The sequence below is a fragment of the Nestor notabilis genome, unplaced genomic scaffold, assembly GCF_000696875.1.
Source record: "Nestor notabilis isolate BGI_N333 unplaced genomic scaffold, ASM69687v1 scaffold6447, whole genome shotgun sequence".
Lineage (NCBI taxonomy): Eukaryota > Metazoa > Chordata > Aves > Psittaciformes > Psittacidae > Nestor > Nestor notabilis.
Window position 1 is genome coordinate 11,469 of NW_009936819.1, and position 23,245 is coordinate 34,713.

The 23,245-nt window shown below is 37.6% G+C and overlaps 1 protein-coding gene across 1 annotated transcript in view; it reads left to right on the top strand.

Annotated features, from left to right (window-relative positions):
* The window catches only part of HECTD4 (HECT domain containing E3 ubiquitin protein ligase 4), a 59,113-nt gene that overhangs the window by 2,591 nt on the left and 33,277 nt on the right, over window positions 1-23,245 (top strand). Inside the window, 24 exon segments of the mRNA XM_010018542.1 lie at window positions 266-355; window positions 690-820; window positions 3,027-3,135; window positions 3,771-3,909; window positions 4,827-4,997; window positions 5,982-6,174; window positions 7,511-7,672; window positions 7,769-7,882; window positions 9,015-9,155; window positions 9,530-9,762; window positions 10,065-10,210; window positions 12,246-12,316; window positions 12,925-13,030; window positions 13,659-13,779; window positions 14,668-14,796; window positions 15,974-16,098; window positions 16,898-17,051; window positions 17,339-17,439; window positions 18,490-18,688; window positions 19,783-19,906; window positions 21,040-21,170; window positions 21,932-22,095; window positions 22,438-22,671; window positions 22,899-23,091. Coding sequence (XP_010016844.1) covers window positions 266-355; window positions 690-820; window positions 3,027-3,135; window positions 3,771-3,909; window positions 4,827-4,997; window positions 5,982-6,174; window positions 7,511-7,672; window positions 7,769-7,882; window positions 9,015-9,155; window positions 9,530-9,762; window positions 10,065-10,210; window positions 12,246-12,316; window positions 12,925-13,030; window positions 13,659-13,779; window positions 14,668-14,796; window positions 15,974-16,098; window positions 16,898-17,051; window positions 17,339-17,439; window positions 18,490-18,688; window positions 19,783-19,906; window positions 21,040-21,170; window positions 21,932-22,095; window positions 22,438-22,671; window positions 22,899-23,091 — 3,481 coding nt within the window.

Sequence of the window (23,245 nt, forward strand, 5' to 3'; positions counted from 1 at the left end):
TTTCCCAAAAAGATAACGATTTAGACAAGCAATTCACCAGCACTCTTCCTTTGTGTTACCCTCTCTTCCTCTTTTCACTTCCTCCACAAAAGAATGAAAATCATCCAGAAAAGAAATGCAAATTAGAAAAGAAGCTTGATGGTGTATCTTGGATGTTCTCTCTTTCTGGTACTGGATATGATATTCTACATAGATGCTGTTGTCTGTGTGTATTCAGTCTTGTTTCAATAGACATCTTTAATTCATGTTTTTCTTATCCTTTTAGAGGGTCGCTGAAAACCTTTGTTCATACAGTGCATCTATTACAGAAACAGACTGATCTGGGTTCCTTGCCTGTGGCTGATGTATTGTACAGGTTTGTAGCAACTTTTGTAACTGTAGCACTTTTACATCAGCTCTAAAAATGTGGGTACATTTACAGATGAATGTCTTTCAGTGTGATTAAAAGGCCTTAGAGTTATTGAAAGCTCTAGAAAAGGTCAAAATTTAGTCCATTGCAGAAGGACATAAGAAAGTCAAATCTAAAAGTATCTACTAATTGTTTTTTGGGTGTGAAGTTCTTATTTTTTAATTAAATATTGATGATTCCTTTAAATGAACTCTGACCGAATAATTGCTTAAAATATATCTTTGTCTTAACTTTTGCTGTCACTGTTCTCTATGCATCTTATTTTATTTTCTGCTTAAAGGTTGTTGCTTTTGGAGGGAGGACCTGGATCACCCTCTTGTTTGCTTGGTGGAAAGCATATTGTGTCGTGGGGCTTTGAAGACATGTTACCTGCACCTGATGCCAACAGTAGTTCCAGCAGTGAAAGTAAAGGTGAACTATTTCATGCCCGTCAGTATTAGCAGGAGAGGTCAAGATGCTTTTAATGGGGATAACTGTTTAAAAATTAGTGTAAAGCTTTAGAATTGGAAAGGATTTCTCCTTTCCTGTTGGATGTAAAAGCAAGTGCAGTACATAGCAAATGCCTGAAAGCTGAAGGGTTTAAACAACCATCTGTAGAGAGAACTGGGCATCACAGGTGTGTCGATGCCTTGAAGCCTGAGATATAATGAGAAGGGAGGGCAGCAGCTACCTAAGACTTTGTTGTCTTAGTCTGCACATTCAGAACTGAAGCTTTGAAAACATGGACCCCATTAACAGGAGGATTAAATTGTTTAGTTTGGTTTGCCATACCTGTTTTCACTCACTTAATCTAACTGGATATGTGAATGAGTGGTTTGCTTTCTGAAAGTTCAGCTTAATTTTATATTAAAATTAAGAGGCTAAAATCTGAAGTCTGGTGCATCAGTGATAATATAGTGTAATGTTTTGGATTTTAATTACAAGATAATGGGGTTCTGAAAACCTTGCTTTTTGTTTGCTGAAGATCAGGTGCTATGTTAAGTTGTCCAGTAATCAGGTTGTAGGAAACAATGAAAAGCTGCAGGTACAGTGACCCTCCCTGACTTCAGGGGGAGTTTGGCAGAGGTCAAACTGAGTTTGGGTATTATCCACTCATTATCTCTAAGTAAGTGTAATTTCTTTGTCCTGTCTGTATTGAGTAGCTGGTTATCATTGGCAGAGTATGTTTATTTTCAGAAGTTCAAATTCATGGCTTTTTTTTCCCCCCCCTCTTCCCCTGTTCTACTTTTGTTTTGGTTCTATCTGTTTTGTATGTTCCTTTTTTTTTCTTTTTTTTTTATATGCCTTCAATTCTGTTTCTTTCCTTGAATTAATTCTCAGGTTTTACTGTTTTGTTTGCTTGCTATTTTTGCACTAAGTAAGAAAGTTCACATTACTATAAAAGCACTAGTTCAAGCTTTGATGACATCTCATAAAGTTTAATGCAAGCCATAGGAATTTACAAATCTGAGCTGTCATTTTAGGCTATCTGCAAATTTATTGTTGACATCTATGTTTTGAAGATGCTTTTTTTGCTGTGAGAGGGACAAGATATTTTTCTTTTTACCTGCTGACTGTTCAGATTCCATGAACTTAAATAGGTTGACTGGGCTTGAGCCCCATCTTCGTTGTTAATAATTACTTTGTGAGTGACAAAGCTATGTTTGAAATACTCTTTGTCTTAATTTAACAGTGTTCAGAAGTGGAAGGGTCTGTTTGCTAGCTCTAAGAGAAGCACAGAGTTGGATCAGAAATTAGATCAAGGTTCAATATTAGGTTATTCCTTCCTCACAGTGTGTCCTACCAGTGGCCCCAAGCAGGAAGGCTTGCACAGTCAGAAGTCTTGCTTGTATTTCATCTTGCTGCCAGTTCTGAGTTCTGAACAGCATTACCTGTTGCAAAAGCCAAAGAGAATTGTCTTCTGCTCCTTTACATCATTCTGAAGGCATTTAATAGCAAATGCTCAAGTTGCTTTCTATTTAAAGGAATTTTCCACCTGAAATTACTTTGTTTGAGTAGTCCTGTGTTCCTGAGCACAGTTGGGTGTTACAGTCTACTTCCTACTGTAGTTACAGTTTTGAATAGCGTGCAGAAAAGACAAGTTCAAACTTACTGGAGTTTTTTACAGCAGCTTTGGCCATAATGCTCAAAGATGGGTCTTCAACAGTGAAATGAGAACACAACATGGGAAAAATAAAGTGTTTGGAAATGGATGACATACGTTTGAATCATGCGAAAACAGAGCTAATGTCATTTGTTATCTCAAAAGAGAAGCTGAGTGACTGGCACCTACTTCTTGTTAAGTTTATTTGGCAACAGCAGGAGATTTAAATAGCCCTAGTATTCATGTGAGTGAGGCATAATTCGGGCACCTCTGCAAGGCTTGAAAGAAATGTAAAGAAACCACTGTAAAAAGGAAGGACTTTGACTCTTAGCTCACAAATAGCTCTTAGAACATGGAATAATAAATTCAGCATTAAAAAAATGGCTCTGACCCCTTGATAATGACCTGTCAGGAGCATCTGCTGGGTTTCAGTTGCTGTGGTAGCTGCTGCAGCAGCAACGTAATGACCGTGGCGAATTCCCAGCCCTGTGTGTTACAGCGGTGGTCTCGCTCTGTTCTTTCTCCCCATTTCAGATGCAGACTTAGGGCGCTGTCTTGCAGCAGATGGGCTCTATCTTTATACAACTAATTCAGTGGGCAGAGGAATAAGTAAATTAGGATCTGGATTACATGGTACTTTGCGGTAAGTGGCAGTTGAGTATTTACTATTCTGTAGCTATTGTTTTGGGAAACCTCTCAGGTTGGATGTAACAAGACTGGGGCATGTTGTGCATTTGCATTAAATCCTATTTTAATGTTTGGTTTTCTCATCTGAAGTTCTTGAGTATGTTTTCTCTAGAACTGTAGAATAAATCAGGTTGAAAGGGATGTCTGGAGGCCATTTAATCCAACCTCCTGCAAAGAAGTGTATTAGTTGAATAGCTACTATATAGCACCAGGACACTAGTATTTTAGATTTCAATTTTTTTAATGTGTGGTACAGGGGTTGCTGAGAGGGTTATACTCTAGATTAGTTTAATGACCTTTTTATTTATAGTTGTACAATTGCTGAATTTGTAAGTATTTGTTTTCTAATTATGTCATTCATTATATTAATGAGTGCAGATGTGACTCACTGAACCTTCTTGCTGCTTTATTGCTTGGAAGTCATGAGGCTTTCATATGCCTCAAGTCTTTTACAACAGAAATTACTGCCTTATGCTGACTTGAATTCAAGTTCAGTCAAAGTTCAAGAATGTGGTTCTGAGTTGTTCTAGGAAAGCAAAACAACCAGCACAGGATTTTTGAAGGGTTTTAATATCCTACTTTTTTTGCCAGAGGTTTTGTGTACTGCCGTAATGAGGAGCTGGAGAGCGGGTGGGTTGCTTTTGGCAACAGCAAACTTCTTCATCGGCCCGTCTCTTTTGATAATAAGCCTCACTCCCTTTTCCAGGTTGTGGATCAGCATACCCTTCAGGTAAAAGGAACAGTTCATTGCCGAGTTAGAGTAAGAAAATGTTCTTAATGAGTCACAATCATTTCTAGGTTTAATTAGTTTTATCTTTGAAGTTTCTTCTTTTTACTTTGTGAAAGTGCCTTTTTACAACTCTGCATTGAAAGTGTTGCATGATAGAACTTGTGAGTTATGTTGTAGACATTGCTCTGTTTCCGTGTGTTAATGTGTATATATGTGTATACACACATGTATATATATGGATATACAGACTTAGGCTGTACTGTATTACAGTGGTATTGTAAGAGGTAGAATATTACATGGTCACGTTATAAAACAATAGCAAAATGGACTTTGATTTGAACTGAAAACATGATCTTCCTGAACAGCTCATTGTTCTTCTACTGTAACAGACTTCAGGTATTGTTTCTGATCTAATTGTGTTTTGTGGATAAACTGTCATCCTTTGTAAAAATGGATAGTTTGCTGCTTAGGGGTTTTTCCTGCCATGGTTTTAAGGCTGGATATATACATTATTGTGTGTTTCCTGAAACTGAGAATGTTTGGATTCCCCTTTTCTTTCAGTTCCAAGTGATGTTTCAGAGAAGTTGCAGAATGTAGATAACACTTTAGCATGTAGATTTTCCATAGGGTACTGTAGGTATGCTCTCAGTCATTGGAAAGGAGATGATCCTTTTACTTTTAGATACGTTAAATATTTAGATACATAAGCTGGTTTGTATGCAGTAGATTCATTTGGCAAACATTATAGCATAGCTCTTTGTAATATACGTGCAATAGTACTATGATGTCCAATAATAAGCCTCTTCTGGACTAACTGCACTTGATCTTGATTGATTTATTTATTTTCAAGTACATTATTAATACTTTTAAGAACAAACTTCACCATAAGAACCGTTAAGATGCTCTCTGTCTCATAGGTCTGTCAGATAATTCCAATGCCAGTAAATCACTTCCCGGTTGGCAGCACTATGACAACAGTACATCTTTCTTCAGATGGCACATATTTCTACTGGATTTGGTCTCCTGCAAGCCTCAATGAAAAAACACCAAAAGGCCACTCTGTCTTTATGGATATTTTTGAACTAATAGTAAGCACATTTATGTGTTTTCTGACTCTGGAATCAGTAGCATCACTCCTGCTTAATTCAGTATTAGGATTTTCAAATCAACATATTAGGTCTGAATATTGATATGTGTGATCTGGATAGTTGTTTGTAATGTAAAAACAAAATGAGTTTTAACTGAACAGAAGGTGTATTGTTCAATTCTGTCTTCAGAGGACATACAGCTATCATATTTAGCAATATGAATTGTAACATAAAATGTATTTTATTATAATTAGCAATTAAATTTTATGCTGAGGCAGTAATTCAGTGAATTAGGATTTAAAACATTGTTTATTGTGGATCTGCTGCATTGTGATAAAAGCTAATCAGGCCCAACAAGTTCCAAATACAGTTGTTTCCTTTACACTGCATTTTATAACTTAGTACAGTCTTTTATGTTGTGTGACAGTCATTGGCTTTAGTGTACAGCCAAATGCAGTTCAAAATACTAAGTCTGGAGAAATGTGTCAATAGTTTGAACTCCCTTTTCTCTCGATGGCTTGTATATGTGTATATTTACACATATGTGCATGCATTTGTGTATGTTTTATTTGACAATGAAACATCATCATCATGCGGTCTAAGAAAATAATCAGTTACAGTTTTTGTCTGGCAGATGATTTAAAGGCCTTTTACAAAACTTGCCAGTGAAACATCACTAAGAAAATACAGGAGAGTTAAATTTTTTTAAGCTGAGTTCCATAAATAAATTTAATCTTATGACAAGCAGTTCTGTCTTTAGGGACAGACCAAATAGAAGACACTCTGTTGAACCACAGAATTGCAAACAACACATACTCATCTGTCTAGCTTTCATGACACTTTTTCTGCAAGAAATTTTGACAGCAGGATTTAAGTTTCTATCCCTACTTGATATGTTGTGTTGCTCAGTTTTACTGTTCAGTTAAGGTAATCTGTCTCCTATCGATTTCAGTATCTAAAAGTTTTTTTTCTTCATTTTAATAGGTAGAAAATGGCATATGCATAGCAAATCCTCTACAGGAGCGAATTATATTAATGAGAAAAGAGGGTGAGTCTGCAAAGAGTATAAATGAGATGCTGCTGAGTAGGCTGTCGAGGTACAGGGCCTCCCCGTCAGCAACACTGGCTGCCCTCACTGGCTCTACAATCTCCAATACATTGAAAGAGGACCAAGCAGGTCAGAAAAGGTTTTACTGACTCTCGGTAACATTTCATGGTTTGTTTCTTAATGTATAGTATCAGTTCTAATAATATATGTCACATATCTTAAGACATGTGATAAAAACTGTGCATTTTTTCCCCAAACAAGTGTTTGAAATATGCAGTATTTGCTTAATGCTTGAATTATAAGTCCCTTTGCTAAATTAGGCATTGTGAGAAAAGTGTAAGGATGGAAAACAAGCAGAATGCTTGTAGCACTTTTTCCCCATGTATTCAATTATAGGACTGGTTTATGCCACATTTGATGAAACTGGTATCAAACTGTTAATTGTATTTCTGTGCTGGCAGTTCAACTGGGCTTCTCATTGTTAGGTAAAAAGAGACTGCGGTTTAGGAAATGAAACTTGTTTCACAAGGAAGTTGAATGTTATAAATTGGAGGTAATTTTGCCTTTGAGGTAATCTGCACAATGTTTGGGTATTCTTTATGGGCTTTCTGAAACTACCCAAGTTAATTAGGGACTCCTGAATGAACAGCGTTGATGGCTTTCAGAATGATCTGGAGCTGTGTAAGATTTGTCTTAAGATAAGATTTTATTCAGTTTATCCTGAATTACTTCTCCCTTCATATGTACATGAGTTTGCTTTCAATTTCAAACAATTAAAGGTATTTCCATAAAAATAAATTACACAGGAAATAGATATGCTTACAGGGGAAACTGGCAAAGAATTAGCTTGAAGATCTATTTTAAAGGCTGTGTTTTGCCAGTTAACAACTAGAGTGCTACAGAAGAGAGTAAGTGGTTATTCTTGGCTAATTCTTTAGTCAGTGCTCAGAAGTGTTGATGGGCTGTCACAAGAGCTAGATCATTATGACTGTATATGTTTCATGTGGAACAGGAGAACTTAAAATAGTAAATGCGTAGTGAATCTCAAATGATCTCTTTATCTTAAAAGATTATTTGGCTCTAAGATGCTGCTTTCAATATGTTTATCATCATAGAATTCTGAAAACAGTTTTGTTTATACTGAAACTTAGGTTCTGATTTTCCAGGTTTGGAAGCAAGAGCTTGCTGTCTTTTTAAATGTTTAACTTGTTCTCTTTAGTTAAATAACCTGGGTAATTGTTTGTATCTTCCTGGGGATTGATGCTGAATGTGTGGGATTGAGGCCACCCCTGTATACAACCTCTTAAAGCAATTTCTAAATGCTGCAAAATTCAGCTTAAATGAATTTCCATAATGATTTATTTGAAGCCCTAAACAGAAACTGCCTTGTTTGCTGCCTGTAATTGTGATATGGTTTTTCTTAATGTTACAAAGAAATACCACATTGTGCTGTTGACTGTTTCAGCTGCAAACACTAGCTGTGGGCTGCCACTGAAGATGTTAAGGAAGACTCCAATATACACATGTGGAACATACTTGGTGATGCTGGTCCCACCCCCAGGTGGATCAGGCAGTTCAGCAACACGCTCGCTCTTTGGAGGAACAAGTGCTCTGTCATCTTTAAAAAGTAAGTGGGGACCCATTTGTGGCACATGTTGAGTCCTTGGCTTTCTGAAATACAATAAACTTCTCAGGAATTGATTGGAGACTTTGTTCTGTTTAGTTCTTGCCTCCAGCTTGGTGTTCAACATTTCGGATGGGCAGTTCACAAGCAGAGCAGATCTCATTGATGCTGCAGGAAGTTCACTTGGACGTGGTGCTCTAGTTCCAGGGCTTGGTAAGAAGTAGAACTCTTTTCTAAGGATATTTCAGAACTAGACATATCCAACCCTTAGACTGTAAACTGTGGGTTTTACTGAGCATTAAGCAGCTCAGCAGGTGGTGGGGTTTCATGTCTATGGTGAAATTTGTAAATATAACATTTTTGGGACTTCAGACTTCCCTGAAGGAATTACCAGTGTCTTGCTTATGCAGCTTCAGCTGCACAAACTCAAGGAAAGTGTTTTCTGCAGCAGAAAAGAATCCTGAAAGAAGTCTGATTTAGTTTTTTAGTATTCTGCTTATGTCTTAAGGTGCTACAAAGTTTTGAGTATCTTATCTCTATGTTTGAGAATACATAAATGCATCTTGGCTGGAAAGATGTTTGTCATGAGATAAATAGTTTTAAATAATATTCTAAACTCTAGGTAGGGATAGGTATAATTGTATGTTAACCTGTTAGCTGCTGTTACTGGAGATTTACTTCAGTCACTTGAAACGTGGAGAAATAGGTTAGTTGTGAACTTTTAAAGTATGGTAAATGGCCTCTGTCATGGAACGGTCCTGTCTATAATCCACTCATCCCTTTCCTTTTGCTGTTTTGGACCTGCTGGTGTTCGTAGGCTTTGAGCTTTTCCAGAGATGAGTCTCTCAGCTTAAAACTTTGTTGACAGCTGGACCTGCAAACTGTCAGTTTTATTACCACAAGGCCTTTAAAAGAAGTTCTAAGGTGCTTAAATGTCAATGCAGTAAAATAGATAGTAAACTTTGTTCTCTGTATTTTCTAGCAGTTACTGGTATCTGATGCCAGGCTCGTCTACCTTTAGTTTATGCACTGTGGCAGTGCATGATCAGTGGTGGAGGGATAATGTAGGATATGTACTTATAAATAATGAGCACTGGAGTATTTACCTGAAGCAGATGCTGTTGTACACTCAAAACAGCAAAAGGGATGTGCATTTGTTTCATTCCTTTGTTAAGGAATCTCCATTTCACGTTTTTCATTCCAAAGCGTTGTTACTAAATTGCTGTCGTGCCAGAGAACCTTGACAGCAAATAGTTTGGATTTCTGTCTGCTTTAAAAATACATTAGTCTGGTTTTATAACAAATGTCCTGAAATTTGACATGCAGAATATTTTCCTTTTCTCAGGTGCCTGTTATGATACTATGAATAACATGATATGGACATGCTCCAATGACTACATTGATCAGTGGTGTAATCCTGGGAACCAGGCATTCCACTGTGTCTGTCAGAGGCTGGGAGTGAGTCATGTCATTACAGAACCCAAAGGTGAGTAAACCTACAGGTCAGCATTTTCTACAAAGTGGAATTGAAATGTACCATTATCATAGAAAAAGTATATAGAAACTACCTTCTGAAACTGGGTCAAAAGCTGAACTCATTCTCTAAGAGGTGTTTAGAAATACTGGTCATGGTTTATCTTTGCTTTAAGAAAGGAAAAAGCAAAAACCAAGATGTGTTTGTAACTTTCCAGATTCTTGCTACCTTTAGCGCATTAAAAAAGTGGTTAATTCCTTTGTCTTGTGGACGGGTGTCCTGAAGTTAGAGATGATGATGATGATAATGGTATCTTGCATTGTAGAAGCAAATACTAGTGTTATAGTCTGTTTGTAGTAGTGTTAAAACTGCTTTTCCTCTTCTAGGGGATGCAACAAGCACAAATGAGGTTATTAACCAGTTACTGCACCATGTTGGTGCCATGTGTATCCACCAACTCAACCTGCTCGCGGCCAGCAACAACCTTCCCATAACAAATTTTTTGGGCAAGCAGCATCCAATTGAAGCACATCACCTCAGCAGCATTTGTGACATTATGGAAAAAGCTATGGTCAATGGAGATACCTGCATAATACGCTGCATCCTTGTTGTCTTTCAGGTACAAGGGCACTTAAATGTACTTCACAACAGTTGAGGGGAAAAAAGAAGTTGTTTAGATTACAGGCAGCCTCTTGATTTTCTTAGGGTTTCTTTTTTTCTTCATTGCATTCAGTTGAATGGAGATTGACTTAGCGGTGGCTTTGCAGTATCTTATACACCCATCATCAGTTTCTGACTCTGATTTCTAGTGACCTGGACAAATAGTTTGAGAAACTGACTGCAGAAATGAATTAATATTTAATAATAATATTAATAAGCAATATTTAAGGTTTTAATATTGTGGTGTTTAATCTTCCTTAGGTGGTTTTTAAATTTTTCTTCAGCCCACAAACTGAAAGAAACAGAGATATTGTTAGAAGGTCTGGCCTGTTGCTTTGGCAATTACTGATGGCACCAAGGGATCAGATTTGCTCTGAAATCCAGAAGGAGGTTTGCCTAGCTATTAGGTAAGTATCTGTTTTGTCAAATTAAACTCAGATTTTAGAGTACTTGAAAATGCTATAACAATGAATATTCAACCTGTATTCAGCAGTTTAATACGATGAAATTAAGGTTGACATCGTATGATAAAATTATTATGATTTTTATCTGTGGAAGAAGGGAAATACAATGTGTTTGTCATGATGACAGTGAAAGAACAGGTAGTAATTACTTTCCATTCTTCTCATTTTTTGTTTTTTATTGGATTTCTTTAGGGATTTTTTTAATGTTTATTATAATAATTTAATTAAAGCAAAGTGATGGCCTGAATGACTTCCGCTGTTAGCTCACAGAGTTTATTGGTGGTCTGGAATAGGCAAAGCTACTGTTGTCAGCTGCTGTACTGTGTTTCAAGCGACAATACTAAAACTCTCCTAAACAAAAGGAGTGTAAAAGGAAGTAGAATGAACAAATAAGACTTGAGGAATGCTGTAAGATTGAAGGCCCAGGGAAAAGCACAAGAATCGCTTGACAAATTCAGGTTTATCTTTAGAAAACAGGAATCTGTTTAGGCAGAAGGGTGGGCATTATGTGTCTGGGCTGATACACCGGGTCATCAAACACTTAAACAGGCTGGTTGCTTTAGCTCCACATCGTTTTAGTGACTGCATCTCTTGAACCTGATGCTGTGTAATTTCCTTTCTCTGGCTTGTCAAAACAGCAGCATGACTAAGTACAGGGAAGCGAGCAAAAAGTGTGATTGTGTATCACGAAAATGAGATAATGCAAATCTCAAGGACAAGGAATGCTGTCTCAAACATCCTAAGTACAAATATAATCTGCTTTCAAGTGGGAAGTGCTCCAAAGGTTGAGAACAAAATCTTCTGAAGATCAACCTGCATTTTTTTGCGTGAATCACGACATTCCAAATTTCAGTGGCTTTATGCAACTGTGAGTGAAGAAAAATGGCATATCTTCAGGATGATTACCTGGCATTGTCAAGGTCTCGCCTTTTGACAGGGAAATGAGTATCCTGTCAACTCTATGGACAGCTGCTGCATTTTCCCTGTGTTTAACCCTATGTCCTCCAGTTACTTGTAAAAAAATCAGAGGTGGGGGTTAGGTAATATCTCCTTCCTCCTGTTTTCTCACTGGAGGATTCCAATACCAACAGAAACCTCAAACTTAGGTTGCAATGTATGGAAACTCTTCCTGATGTTTGTGTCACAAGTTGGTCAGCGTGAGCCAGAGGGAGGGAAGCTGCAAATCTCTGCTCTCAGTGTGAAGCTGAAAAACTTACCAGTTTTCTTTCTATGAGAGTGTTATTCAAAAAGAAAGGGGGACAAGGACAGAAGAGAAAGTCTGCACAATACTTTCAATGCTCCAGACAGTCACGAAGTACTCCTTTTAAGTTATTGTGTTCTCCTATCTTGATGTGGTAATTCATGTAGAAAGGACGAAGTTCATCACAAGTTAGAGCGGAAAAGTATCTCCAGAAGGAGTATTTGTGCATGGCTGTGTTGTTTCTAAAACACTAGTTCTAGAATCTTCTGCTTAGCTAAGACTTCTATAAAGAGCCAGTCTTTAGTAAGTATAAAACTGCAACAGTAGTGACTTCTTGCTTATCATCTTGCATTTCCATTGTTCTTACCACAGATAAGCCACAGCTCCTTCCCCATCACCAGAGTCGAGGTGTTCTTTTAAGCCATCATCCATTGTTTCTGACATCTGTCCATTTCTAGAAAAAATGGTTGTGCTGTCATATATACAGTGATTAATGTGGAGTTTCTCAGGGGCGAGCAAATAGCTCTGGAAGAAGCTTTGGCGCCACAACAATAAAATATAGCTGATTCCAAGCTTTTTCTGGAAAAGCAGCTGCTTATTTTATGACTAATATAAATGCTAAAACATGGAGGATGCCTTTCTCAGTTGGAAGAAGCTGTTACGTGGTGGTTCTAAATGTTACATCAGATAGTAAGGCCATTTTTCACATGTTGATTGAAATGATTTTGTTCGCTTTTACATGCGTTAAGTAATACACTGTTTTATTTTTTTCTTTAGCTCTGGTTTAAATATCCTGTATCCTGGAGAAGCAGAAATCAATAATTTATTGAAATTAGTCTTAACTGAAGGTGAGAATGTCTTCTTGACATGTGAAAGTGTGGGTGGCTTTTTTGTAATTGAAAACAGAGAGTGAAAATACTTCTAGGAAATTACAGAATGCTTCAAATTCTGAAGCTCCTTCTGAGTGACTATGTGGGCAAATGTAGATGAGGCGTAGAAAAGGGAAGTTGGTCTCAATCTGGCAGCTGTTTGAAATGGAAAAGGATTAAAGTTCTCTTTTGTCACTATTAGTTATGTTTCCTGTCCAGGCTGTATTTTAGAATATCTAGTTAGCAGTTAGCGTTACCCATGGCAGTTGGTAATTTTAATCCTTACTGAAAGAGTAATGCTCTACTTGCATTCACCATGAAATGGGAGTCTGGGCTTAGAAGCAGCTGTTGCACAGTAATATGTTACTTCATAGAAGAGTGTTTGTGCATCAGAGTCTTTGGAATGTAAAACAGTGCTGTGTGCAGTGTAAGTTTCAACAGGCGGTGATATCAACAGGGAATTGGGTTGTGCTGATAATAACATAATTTCTGAGAAGTAGCATATATTAAGCAAGATATGTGAGGAAATAAGAAGAAATTAATTCTGTAAAATGCTGTTTTGCCAAAGTTTTTGCATTCCATTTTAGGAGAGAGAAATAGTGGTCTCTCTCAACTCCGTGATGTTATCCTGACTAATTTAGCTGAACAGCTTCAGAACAACAGATTTGGAAGTGAAGATGATGATCACTATAGGTAAAATGCAACAATATGTTCCACTTTCTCCCCATATATAATACTTCTGTTACTTGCTTTAGGTAATCTTGCATAAAATTCTGCTGAAATTGCTTGTTATCTTACTGGCAGTGTGCCCTGAAATCCTGTCCTTGTGTCTGGAATGGGTAGAATTTCATTAGGACAAAGGAGAGAGAGGTTGGACATTTTAGGGGAAATTTTGGAGGCTTCTGTACTCAGATGTAGGTTCGGATTCTCTGCTACTTATCATGTATACAGTAAATGTCAATGATAATTCATAAGTGTGGTATGATGACACTGCTCCCCGTATCACTACATTAGGTGGCTTTCCAGCAGTAAAACTGTCAGTCTCAAGTACCTTTTCAAGTTGGGAGGAATCTCTTTTTTTTTTTAGGTGTCATTAGAAGTCATTGATTTATATCAGCACAGTGCAGGAAATGACTTGCAGTGATTGTTGTTTAACATTTCAGACTTGGTTTTCTTTGTGTCTGAATCTCAAGTTGAACAGGTATTTGTTTTGGTTTCACGTGATTAGTGCTGCAGCTTGCAGAGACTTCTGAGACGAGCTAATCAAAATATGCTGTAATTAGACTGTTAACATTTTACATCTTTCTTGCATTTTTTGAAGACTAAATGATGAGCTTTTGCACTACATTCTCAAGATTGTTGTCCGAGAATCTTGTGTCTTAATCACCAAGTGCCAAACTGTATCTAAAGATGATTTTCAAAAGCTTCTTTCAACTGTGCCTGTAAGTAAAATGTATTTCGATCAAAGTATGTTTGCCTTTGGCTTCTTTTCCTCCTTAAATCTATCATCTTCACTGAGCGTGTAGAGGTGAAACTTCTATACTTGTGTGTCTTAACAAATACAGGAAAAGATTCTTTTGTTAATGCTGTGCAGGGAAGGAAGAAAGAGTTTCTTACAGCAAAGCAAATTGTACAGTAATGCTAAACCAGGATTACATGTGGATATATTTCCCAATTGCTCTGGTAGCTGTTGGAATTTAAAGGTAATTTGTGTATCTCGGTCCTCAAGCATTACAACAACTTAAAAACCAAACTCTTTCTGCAGTTGTGTATAATGATTCAAACAAGCAGAAAGGATTATCATTTACAGACAAAAAGTTGACATTATTTAACGATAAAAGTATGCACAGATGTGTTGAGCAGGATCAGCTCTCTGAGCTTGCTGAGGGCAAAGGCAGGTGAGCCTGCATCCCAGCACTGGGGCGGGAGAGATGCAGGAGGATGGGGAAGAGTAGTAGCGTGGAACCATCACCTTCAGGAATGTGAATTAAATTTAGCTTTATGGTGGCATTATCTTTTAGGAATTACTGAATGGTATAGTACTTGAATATTACTATAATGTTACATAATTGAATGAAATTGTACTGCTTTATATGTTTTGCATGTTATCTCACAAAATGCAGTGTTTTGCAACCAGTTTCTTCTCTTAAATAGTACTAACAAGTTTATATTAAATCCACAAATAAAGTTCTGTTTAAGGGAAATTATTTCTGCTTTTGCTTGTCCTCTCCCTTAACTTTTTTCCTCTTTTACACTTCAAAGTAGAAGGATTGCCTGAACCAAGGCTAAGTGGTTTAGATAATGTAAAGTTCTACTTATTTATGTTAAAGGCTGCATCTTCGTGTTTGCGGTATCTGATGGCTGTACAGAACCACCTCCTCAGTAACACTATTCTGATTAAACCTGATGAAAATGATGACAGTGACAGCTCCTTGCAGGGAGAGACATTGAAGGTACAGGTAAACACCAAGTTTTATTCTAGTATGGCTCTCTCCAGTCAGTGTTCCTGTGACACCTCTTGTTTCTGCAGTACATTCTGCTTATGTTGTTTTGTTAGTTCTTTTCCTCTTGATATAGTTAATTTATTGTAGATAGCTTTTTCCTGTTCTCCAGCTCAAGTCTGCGGTTGTTCTCTGTTCAGGATTCCAGCTTGGGTTCTAGGCTGTTAACTGAGAGCAGGCATTTCCTAAATATACGTATGGTGAGGTTTAAAATGTATTTTAATTCATATGTGTTAGTAAAAAAGTCTGCGTGCCAGAAATCCTTCTGGACACATTACCCCCCGCTTCCTCTTCTCCAAAGCACTTGGGTGGTCACTTTTCAGATGTAAATAGGAAAGGTTTTCCGGTTTGCCTTCCTGGCTTCTGCTTTTTTGCAGTTTTAATTTACAAGGCTTGTGTAGAACTGTCTAATACATTTGTTGTCTGAAATAGCAGGAATAATGTTTGTGGCAACGAAACTGAGGACAGGATTTGCAGACAGTGGTGGTTTTGTTGGTATAAGGTTTATTAAAATGGTGTCATTTCATGTTACTGCTGGAATAGTCTGGAATGAACTCATAGAAGCCAGATCTGTCCTAGCATGCAGCTTGTTGTGTGGTAGTGTTTGTAACAGTAACAATTCATCTATAATGGTATTGACTTCTGAATTTCTGGTGGTGTTGAGCTGGTTTTGTCTGCTACTCTGAGACTTTGTGTGCTTGTATTCTGCTGTGGTTGGAAGTTATTTGTTCAGGCTCATTGAGTAAATGCTAAATATTGTAGTACTTTTCTTGTCTCACTATTCACCCATGTTTTCATTGTTCAGTTTCTCTCTCTACAGTGATCCTCATACCTGCTAGGACATTCTGTCACCAATGCTGTACCCTGGCTGGCTAACAGCTCGCTCTCCTGTGCTGGACTTGGGGATTCCTTCCCTCTAGAAACTGGATGTGCATCCTGTAAAACATGCACCTAGTTTCTCCCAGCACTTTGGGGCTTAGCATTGATCAAATTTAAGTCTTGGATGAATCTACTGCTGCAGGCCTGCCAGGTCACATTATCATTATTTTCGTTTGGAAATCCATCGTTTTGTTCAGTTGCCCTTTTTTTGTATTCTCTGGGAATTTAAGTATCCTTTAACTCTTTTTGTACCTAGGAGCTGAAGACCAGCATTTTGTCTCTTGCTACACAAATTCTGACAGGATGTGATGAAGTCTTAGAAATGCTGCAACAAGTCACTACAGCACTAATAAACAGTGACATTTCAGACAGAGAGCAGAGGTAAGCCAAGTATGTCAGTACTACTAGCTTGATAATCTATAGAAACTTCAAATTGGTGAGGTTTTAGTTAGAATGTTATTTATGAGCAAGGTAACTGGAACTGTAGTTAGTAATTTTATCCATTACAAGTCTTGAATGATGTTGGGATGTCCTGCATATTTCACCAGACAGAGCCACTTTGCCCTTCCTTGTCTCCCCTCCACTTAAAATGTATGTTGGGAATGGGATGTAAACAAAAGCAGGGAACCGTTTACCCTTATTAAGCAAACACCTCCCCCTCCCAGTCATGTTTCAGGTTTCAGTTTCTAAGCTTTTCAGTGCCTGAAAGATTAGTTTTGTTTATTGACAGCAGACAATTCCTGTGAGACACTTTCAGCTGGGTTTCATGCTCAAATATATTCTTGTAGATACAGGTTCTTTTCAAGTACTTTGAGCTACGTGTGCTAGGAGCCTGATACACATACTGAGCAAATACAGTTGTGTTTGATGTGGACTTTCATCCCATGCCCATGGGAGCTTACCATTTTCTAAGTGATTATTAAACTCTTGGTTTTTATTGTCTTCTGGTCTAACATCGTCTGTAAGAGTTGACAGCAAACTAGGTTCCACTTTGGAGAAATTGTAATGTTTTTAAGATATAAAGGGTTTTTTTGTTGTTTTACTTGAATGTAAATCTTCCCTGCTGAATTTTGAATTGCCTACTTACACAGCCTGTTACAAGATTAAACAGATGACTAAGAATAGTAGTGATACTCTATGAAATCAGTTGTTACTATGCAAACCTTGATTCTCCTGACAGATTAAAAGGCCTGGAGCAAATTACAAAGGCTACTATGCTTGGGCATCTGCTTCCTGTCCTACTAACATCTCTGATGCACCCAAATTTGCAGACTCTGACTATGGCTGATGCCCTGATGCCTCAGCTGGTGCAGCTGGTTCTTTACACAAGTCAGGTATGATTTTTGTGTCAGCAGTTGTCTACAAAGGAAAAATGGATGTGACGTGCATGTTCTGAAATGCTGGAGGTCTTGGTCAACTTCCTGCAGGTCATAGTTTAAGTAAATTGCTTTAACGGCTGCAAAAGCTGATAATGCTGAATGTTAAATTTGAATTGTTACAATAGGTAAGTGATGATTTATTGTCAATAACAACATCCAGTGTAATTGTTAATACAGTTCAATAGCAAGAACTTAAAATGACTTACTGTTTACGTGTTCCTACATTGTATTTTGTGCCCCAGACTGCACTGCTGCTTAAAACTCAGTCTCCAGTTTTCTCAGAACTGAACAGTTCTCCCAGTGGTGCATCAGAACAAAAAGGGAAGCTCTTACCTGACGAGAGGTGATTTTCTTTACATTTGGGACTTTTCATGGGGTAATATATCTTAGCTGTTCATTTAACCATTGCAGAGGGATAAATCTTAAAGCAGCAGTCTCTCTCTGCTGTATTTTTCCTTCTTTTTTAAAGGCAAAGCTGTAGTGGTTTGTAAGGCTGTCTTAGAGATAGATAACCCTTTACAAAAGGCAATTAGTTCTAAATGGTTTTTGCATATAGAATTGCATTAATACTATCTTCAGGTTGTTTGCACAGGGGATGGTTTGGTTTGGGTTTTTTTTTTTCCTTCCCCTTAAGCATTTGGAATTAATTCTAAATGTTCCTCTTACAATAAATTAGGCATCAGGAGAAAATGCAAATTGCTCTGGCAGCATGAGATACAGTATTAAAACCATTGGAAAGATATTAAATGGTTTCATTTACATAGAGAAGATGATTTAAGTCCTACGTTTAGGTCCTATATCACTTTGAGCTGAGGCACAGCTTCTGCTTAGAAACAGAGACACGCAGCTAAATTAAATAAAAATGCTTATCATTGCTATTTGCAGTGTTGCAGAATTTGTAGTATTAAACAACTTGAGCTAATGTGCCATAAACTGTCTGAAAACTCTGAATTTATTTTGAGTCCTCCTCCAACTCATAAGCTTCAGTGAAACGTGTTGCTTTATGACAGAGTAATCAGTTTTGGGTGCTGTCCCACAAGGGAAGGGGGTTTTTATGCTACCAATCGTGTTAAAATTCATATACAATGTTATTTACTTTTCTGTGGTGCTACTTAGGTCATTTACCATAATTTGGAAATTGGAAAGCATAAGGAAAAGTTCAGGTTTTATAGGTTAGAGCTTGGCATAGTTATTTCTAATGTACAGAGCGCATGCTTTTCAAGTTCTGCATGTTCTCTCAATGTAGTTATGCCTAAAATGAGGAGTCCATACTTTGTGTCACTGTGTATCAATACTGAGAGGTGATTTTTGAGTGCTTTATAGTTTGATGTCTGGATATATAGTAGAAATCTGTGTGCTGAATTTTGGGACTAATTTTTCACTTTGATTTCAGAATGCTGGAAGAGAAAGAAGAACCCGGTTTTCTGACGGGTTTGAAGATCCCAGCTCCCTGGGCTGCTGGGAAGACTGTAGAAACAGTTCATCCTGTCAGGGATAACTATAAATTTAAAGAAACTGTCCATATCCCGGGAGCCCGCTGTTTGTATCTTAGATTTGACAACAGATGTTCTTCACAATATGATTACGACAAGGTAAGCAGGGGCCAATTCAGAAATTCTTTCTTTTGTGTATATTTTCAGCAGCAGCACTTCCCATTTTTGTCTTTTCTGCCCCTTGTCTTTCATGATTTCCAGGATAGTGCAGAGATTTTTATTGATAGGAGTGTATTAGTGCACTATAATGTCACAGTCAACTTCCTGCCTGTAAAGTAAAGAGATGGAGAGAGGTTATTTCTTGCATGGCACAAGTGTGAATAACTTGAGTTTCATCTTAAGATTAGGCTTAGCTAAATGATAGAAAATGTCAAAGAGCTGTTGACATGAAAAGACAGAAAGATGAACCACGACACTTATTTCCCAGTTTTTAATCTAGTTGCCTCCAATGCAGATGAGCAAAGATTGTTTAAACTGGGCAGTACTAGAAAGGTTGTTTTTTACCCTGATGATAAATGCCTTTTTTACATGGATTAATATGAATGAGTATTTTCAATTCCAAGAACACAACTACTAGCACTTACTTTGTATAATTAGAGAGCTGCTTGTGCTGCTTACTAATTCTTGCCGTATATTCTTTAACATAGAACAAGTCCTGTGATACTCACTCCCTTTAGTTATTTATAAGTGTCTTTAACCAGTAATGGGTGACGTTAACATTAAACTCCTCCAGAAAACTTAGGGCCTCATCATGTTCCCACTGAATCATAGAATTGTTTAGGTTGGAAAAGACCTTTAAGGTCATCGAGTCCAACCATTAGCCTAGCAAAATACGAAGTTTGATGGGAGCAGGATCAATCTATTTATTAGTAGAGAGACAGTATGTTCTATTTAGCTCAGCATGAGGAATGGAAGTTGGGATTCCTCCCAATTTCTTCTCCCATTCCACTGCTGACTTGCTGTGTGACCTTGGGGGCAAGTCACTTAATTTCCTCTCTGCCTCAGTTTCCCCATCTGTAAAATGGGGATAATAATACTTGCCTACTCACCTCACAGGGCTGTTGTGAGGATTTGTTAATGTTGATAAAGCGCTTTGAAGATCTAAAGCGCGGTGGAAGTGCTAAGTATTATTATTATTATTAGATTTTCTTGTTTTTCTCTTACAGTCTAACAGTGTATTTTATGTTTTGAAGTTGGTGATCTATGCTGGTCCTAACACAAACAGTAGGAAGGTTGCTGAGTATGGAGGCAATACACTGGGATATGGCAGCCGTAGTGTCTTAGGAACTGGTTGGCCGAAAGACTTAGTAAAGGTACAGTATTATAATCCACCAATATTTCACATAGAAAATTCCCCTTTGGAAACCCTGTCGAGTCCTTTTTAACCCTTATAACAATGAAGTCCAAGCTTTTAAGTGTACGGTTACCCATCCTGAGATCACTTCTTAAGTGAGCTGTCATGTCCTTGGGGAATAGCTTTAAACTCAGCTGTATGTTGTGTGTGATGCTTCTCTTTGAGCTTATCTTGTTTTGTTATGTCTTACTGGAATTCATTACTGGTATGTTTCAGTCCTGGAGTCTCTAATGGCACTACTGGTCTCATTCATTTATCTTCCTAAGAGAAATTCTTGAACAGTCTCAGGTTGTGCATATTTTCTTAAGGTCTGTGGGCATACCTGCATTTTGTTTAGCAGTAACCCACAGTATAATAAGTAATAGATGTAGCAACTCTCAACCATTTATGTTGGGTTTTAAAATGACATTGGATGCTTTTGGCGGTAAAGCCAAGACAGAAGAATCCCTTTGAAACTTCAGTATTTCAATAGTTTTGCTGTGTGTTCCCTCTGTATGCAGCATCCTTTATTTTCTTACATGTTTGTGCTGCTACATTGTCCCGCACTAAAACTGGGCCTAAATATATAACAAAAAAGCATTTCAAAAAGAAATCAAAAAGTAATAAAGTGGAAAGCCATTTCCAACAAGCATTTTGTTGTTCACAATTAATGGAATTTCATTTGTTTTTCAGACATAGACTTTTATACTGGTCTTTTAGCAAACTTTTCTATTAATGTGCTGATGTTCTTCTCCTTGAAGAGCTTGTCTGTCTGCCCTCAGGAAGAGAACTGTTGGTTATTGCATGGGTTCTTGCAGACAAACAATGGAACTGTTTTGATGAAAATCAAAGCCAAGTAACACAGGCTGATAAATTCTGCAACTATGGTGGTTATTATTGTTTTATTGTAGTTAGCCAGCAGCAAAATTAAAATCAAATTGTCCACTAAAAGCTATCCTAACAAAAAGGGAAGAATCTTAGATCAGAGTATTTAATTGGAGATAAAAATAATACTTAGATTAGTGTCATTAAAAGCATTAATGCATAAAATAAGCCACTTTTATGAAAAACCTGTTTGTTTGCCTCAGTTCTTAAATGTCTCCTCTTCTTTTTTCTTTCCCTCCTCCCCATCAAAATTTGAAGGTGGAAGGAGATACAGTCACCTTCTCCTTTGAAATGCGGAGTGGTCGTGAGCACAACACTCCAGACAAAGCCATGTGGGGCTTTGCTTGCACTGTTCGAGCACAGGTACTCAAACATGACAGATTCCATGGGAAAGGCTCAGCCTTGTTTGTCTTCTGTCTGTAACACACTCCAGATCGAATAGAAAATGTACTTCAAAGTTGGAAGTTAACATTCGAAACTTACTTGTTTCTTTTACTTACTTATTTTGGCAGTAAGACAGATCAGCTTTTTACAGTGTAAGGGACCTAAGTTTTAGACTGTGGCATAGTCTGTAGGATGCATAGGGTTTTATAAAGATAGTAATTACCAAATATGTCTTATCCATCTCCTGTCATTGACACTGGATTTGGATGAAGTCACTGTGAGTATCCTTTGCTGCTCACAGATCAGGGTTTCTTTGGAGAGATGGGTATCTTGTAACAACCTGGAAATCGTGTTCCAGGTTGGTTCCAGCCTATAAAGAAGAGAGGGGAGGGATGCTGGGATCAAATGAAAGAAAACTTGCATCCTGCTACCAGGACGCTAGGACTAGGCCTGTGAGACGACAGATCTGCAGGCCAGAGGATGACTGAACCGAAACTAACTTTACCTTTTTTTTTCTTGGTTCAGGAAAATAATGTCTTGAATTGTTCTTATATGTTGCTTTTAATTGTTAAGCATTTTTTCATTATACCTCTGTGTAAGAGACATAGGATTGATATATAAAAGATACAGATATATATCTGTAAGATTATATATACGAATATAAAATCTCCTGTCTTGAAATATATTGGGGAAGGACTCTGTGGCTGATTGACTGCAACTTACCACTATTCCTGCTACAGGAATCTTCAGAGGATGTGTCAGGAGGGTTGCCTTTCCTAGTTGACCTGGCACTTGGCCTTTCTGTGTTAGCTTGTTCTATGCTGCGAATACTATACAATGGACCAGAAATTACCAAAGATGAAGAAACCTGTCAAGAGCTCTTAAGATCTAAACTATTACAAAGGTAAAAAAATAACAACTTTGATCTGAGTTCCCATGTGGGTTATTTTCTGAGGGAAGGGGACTTCTGTAGTTGTGCTCAAGTCTTGTGTTTTAAGGTGATGTTGTGATAATTCCTCCTGCAGAGTTTGTTCAGCAGTTCTGTGTTGCCTAAACCCAAGGGAATATTTTCTAGAATAGAGGTTTTCTTTAGAGCAAGTAGAGGAGGATTGGGCTGTGCTTGGTACAAGCCAGACGTAATATGTTAACTTGTAGTCTGTCTTTGTAATGTGTCTTTCTGGATGAGGGGAAGACTTAAGAGGGGGAAAAAACAATCCTTTTAATCTGCTTTTATTTCTTTTTCCAGGTGCCAGTGGCAGGTGGAAGCCAATGGTGTCATATCTCCAGCCCTTACACCAAGTCCTTCACCATTGCCTCTCACTATAGATGAAGATAGAGAGTTTACATACCCTTCTGATGTTCTAGTGCCTCCCGTTGGACACTATTTTGATTTGCCTAGAATCAGGCTGCCTCCAGGAATCATGATAAAACTCAGGGAAATTTCTGGACGTGCTCGGCCTCAATTTAGACCTAGTATAAAGTGAGTAGTCATTGTTTTGCTCTGACTTGACTTTTATTGTTTTAATGTTTGGTGCCAAAGTAAGTGAGCTAAAGAAGCAGCAGTGAGGATGTGGCATGCCTGGTATGTATGGATTTAATATTCCGTAAACATGTGTTTGTGAATGCATCTAGTGAATTGTAAATATGAATTGTCAAAGTTTGTCCATTATTCTTGCTTAATCAGTTTGGCTTTACCTATAACCCTAGGGATGTGATTCAGCCAGAAGTAATGGAGGAGATGGTAGTTTCATGTGTGATTAAGCATTTGAATTTGGTTGATGCACTCCAGTCCCTGATAAATTTCCAGTATCAGGAGGAACATGCTGAAGAATATGATTTACTTTGTAAAATTATGGGAGAGACCTTTAAGAAGCTAAATGCCATGGAGAGACAACTGCAGGTAAAAATAAAAATACATAAAACAAGAAGGCTTTTTTTGAGACTGAGGTGTATTAACAGCATTTTTAGAAACATAGAAATACAAAATGTACTCAGATTTCTCCTTTTAAGACTTCTTCTACTCCTTAAGATGACCAACTGCAATAAATGTTATT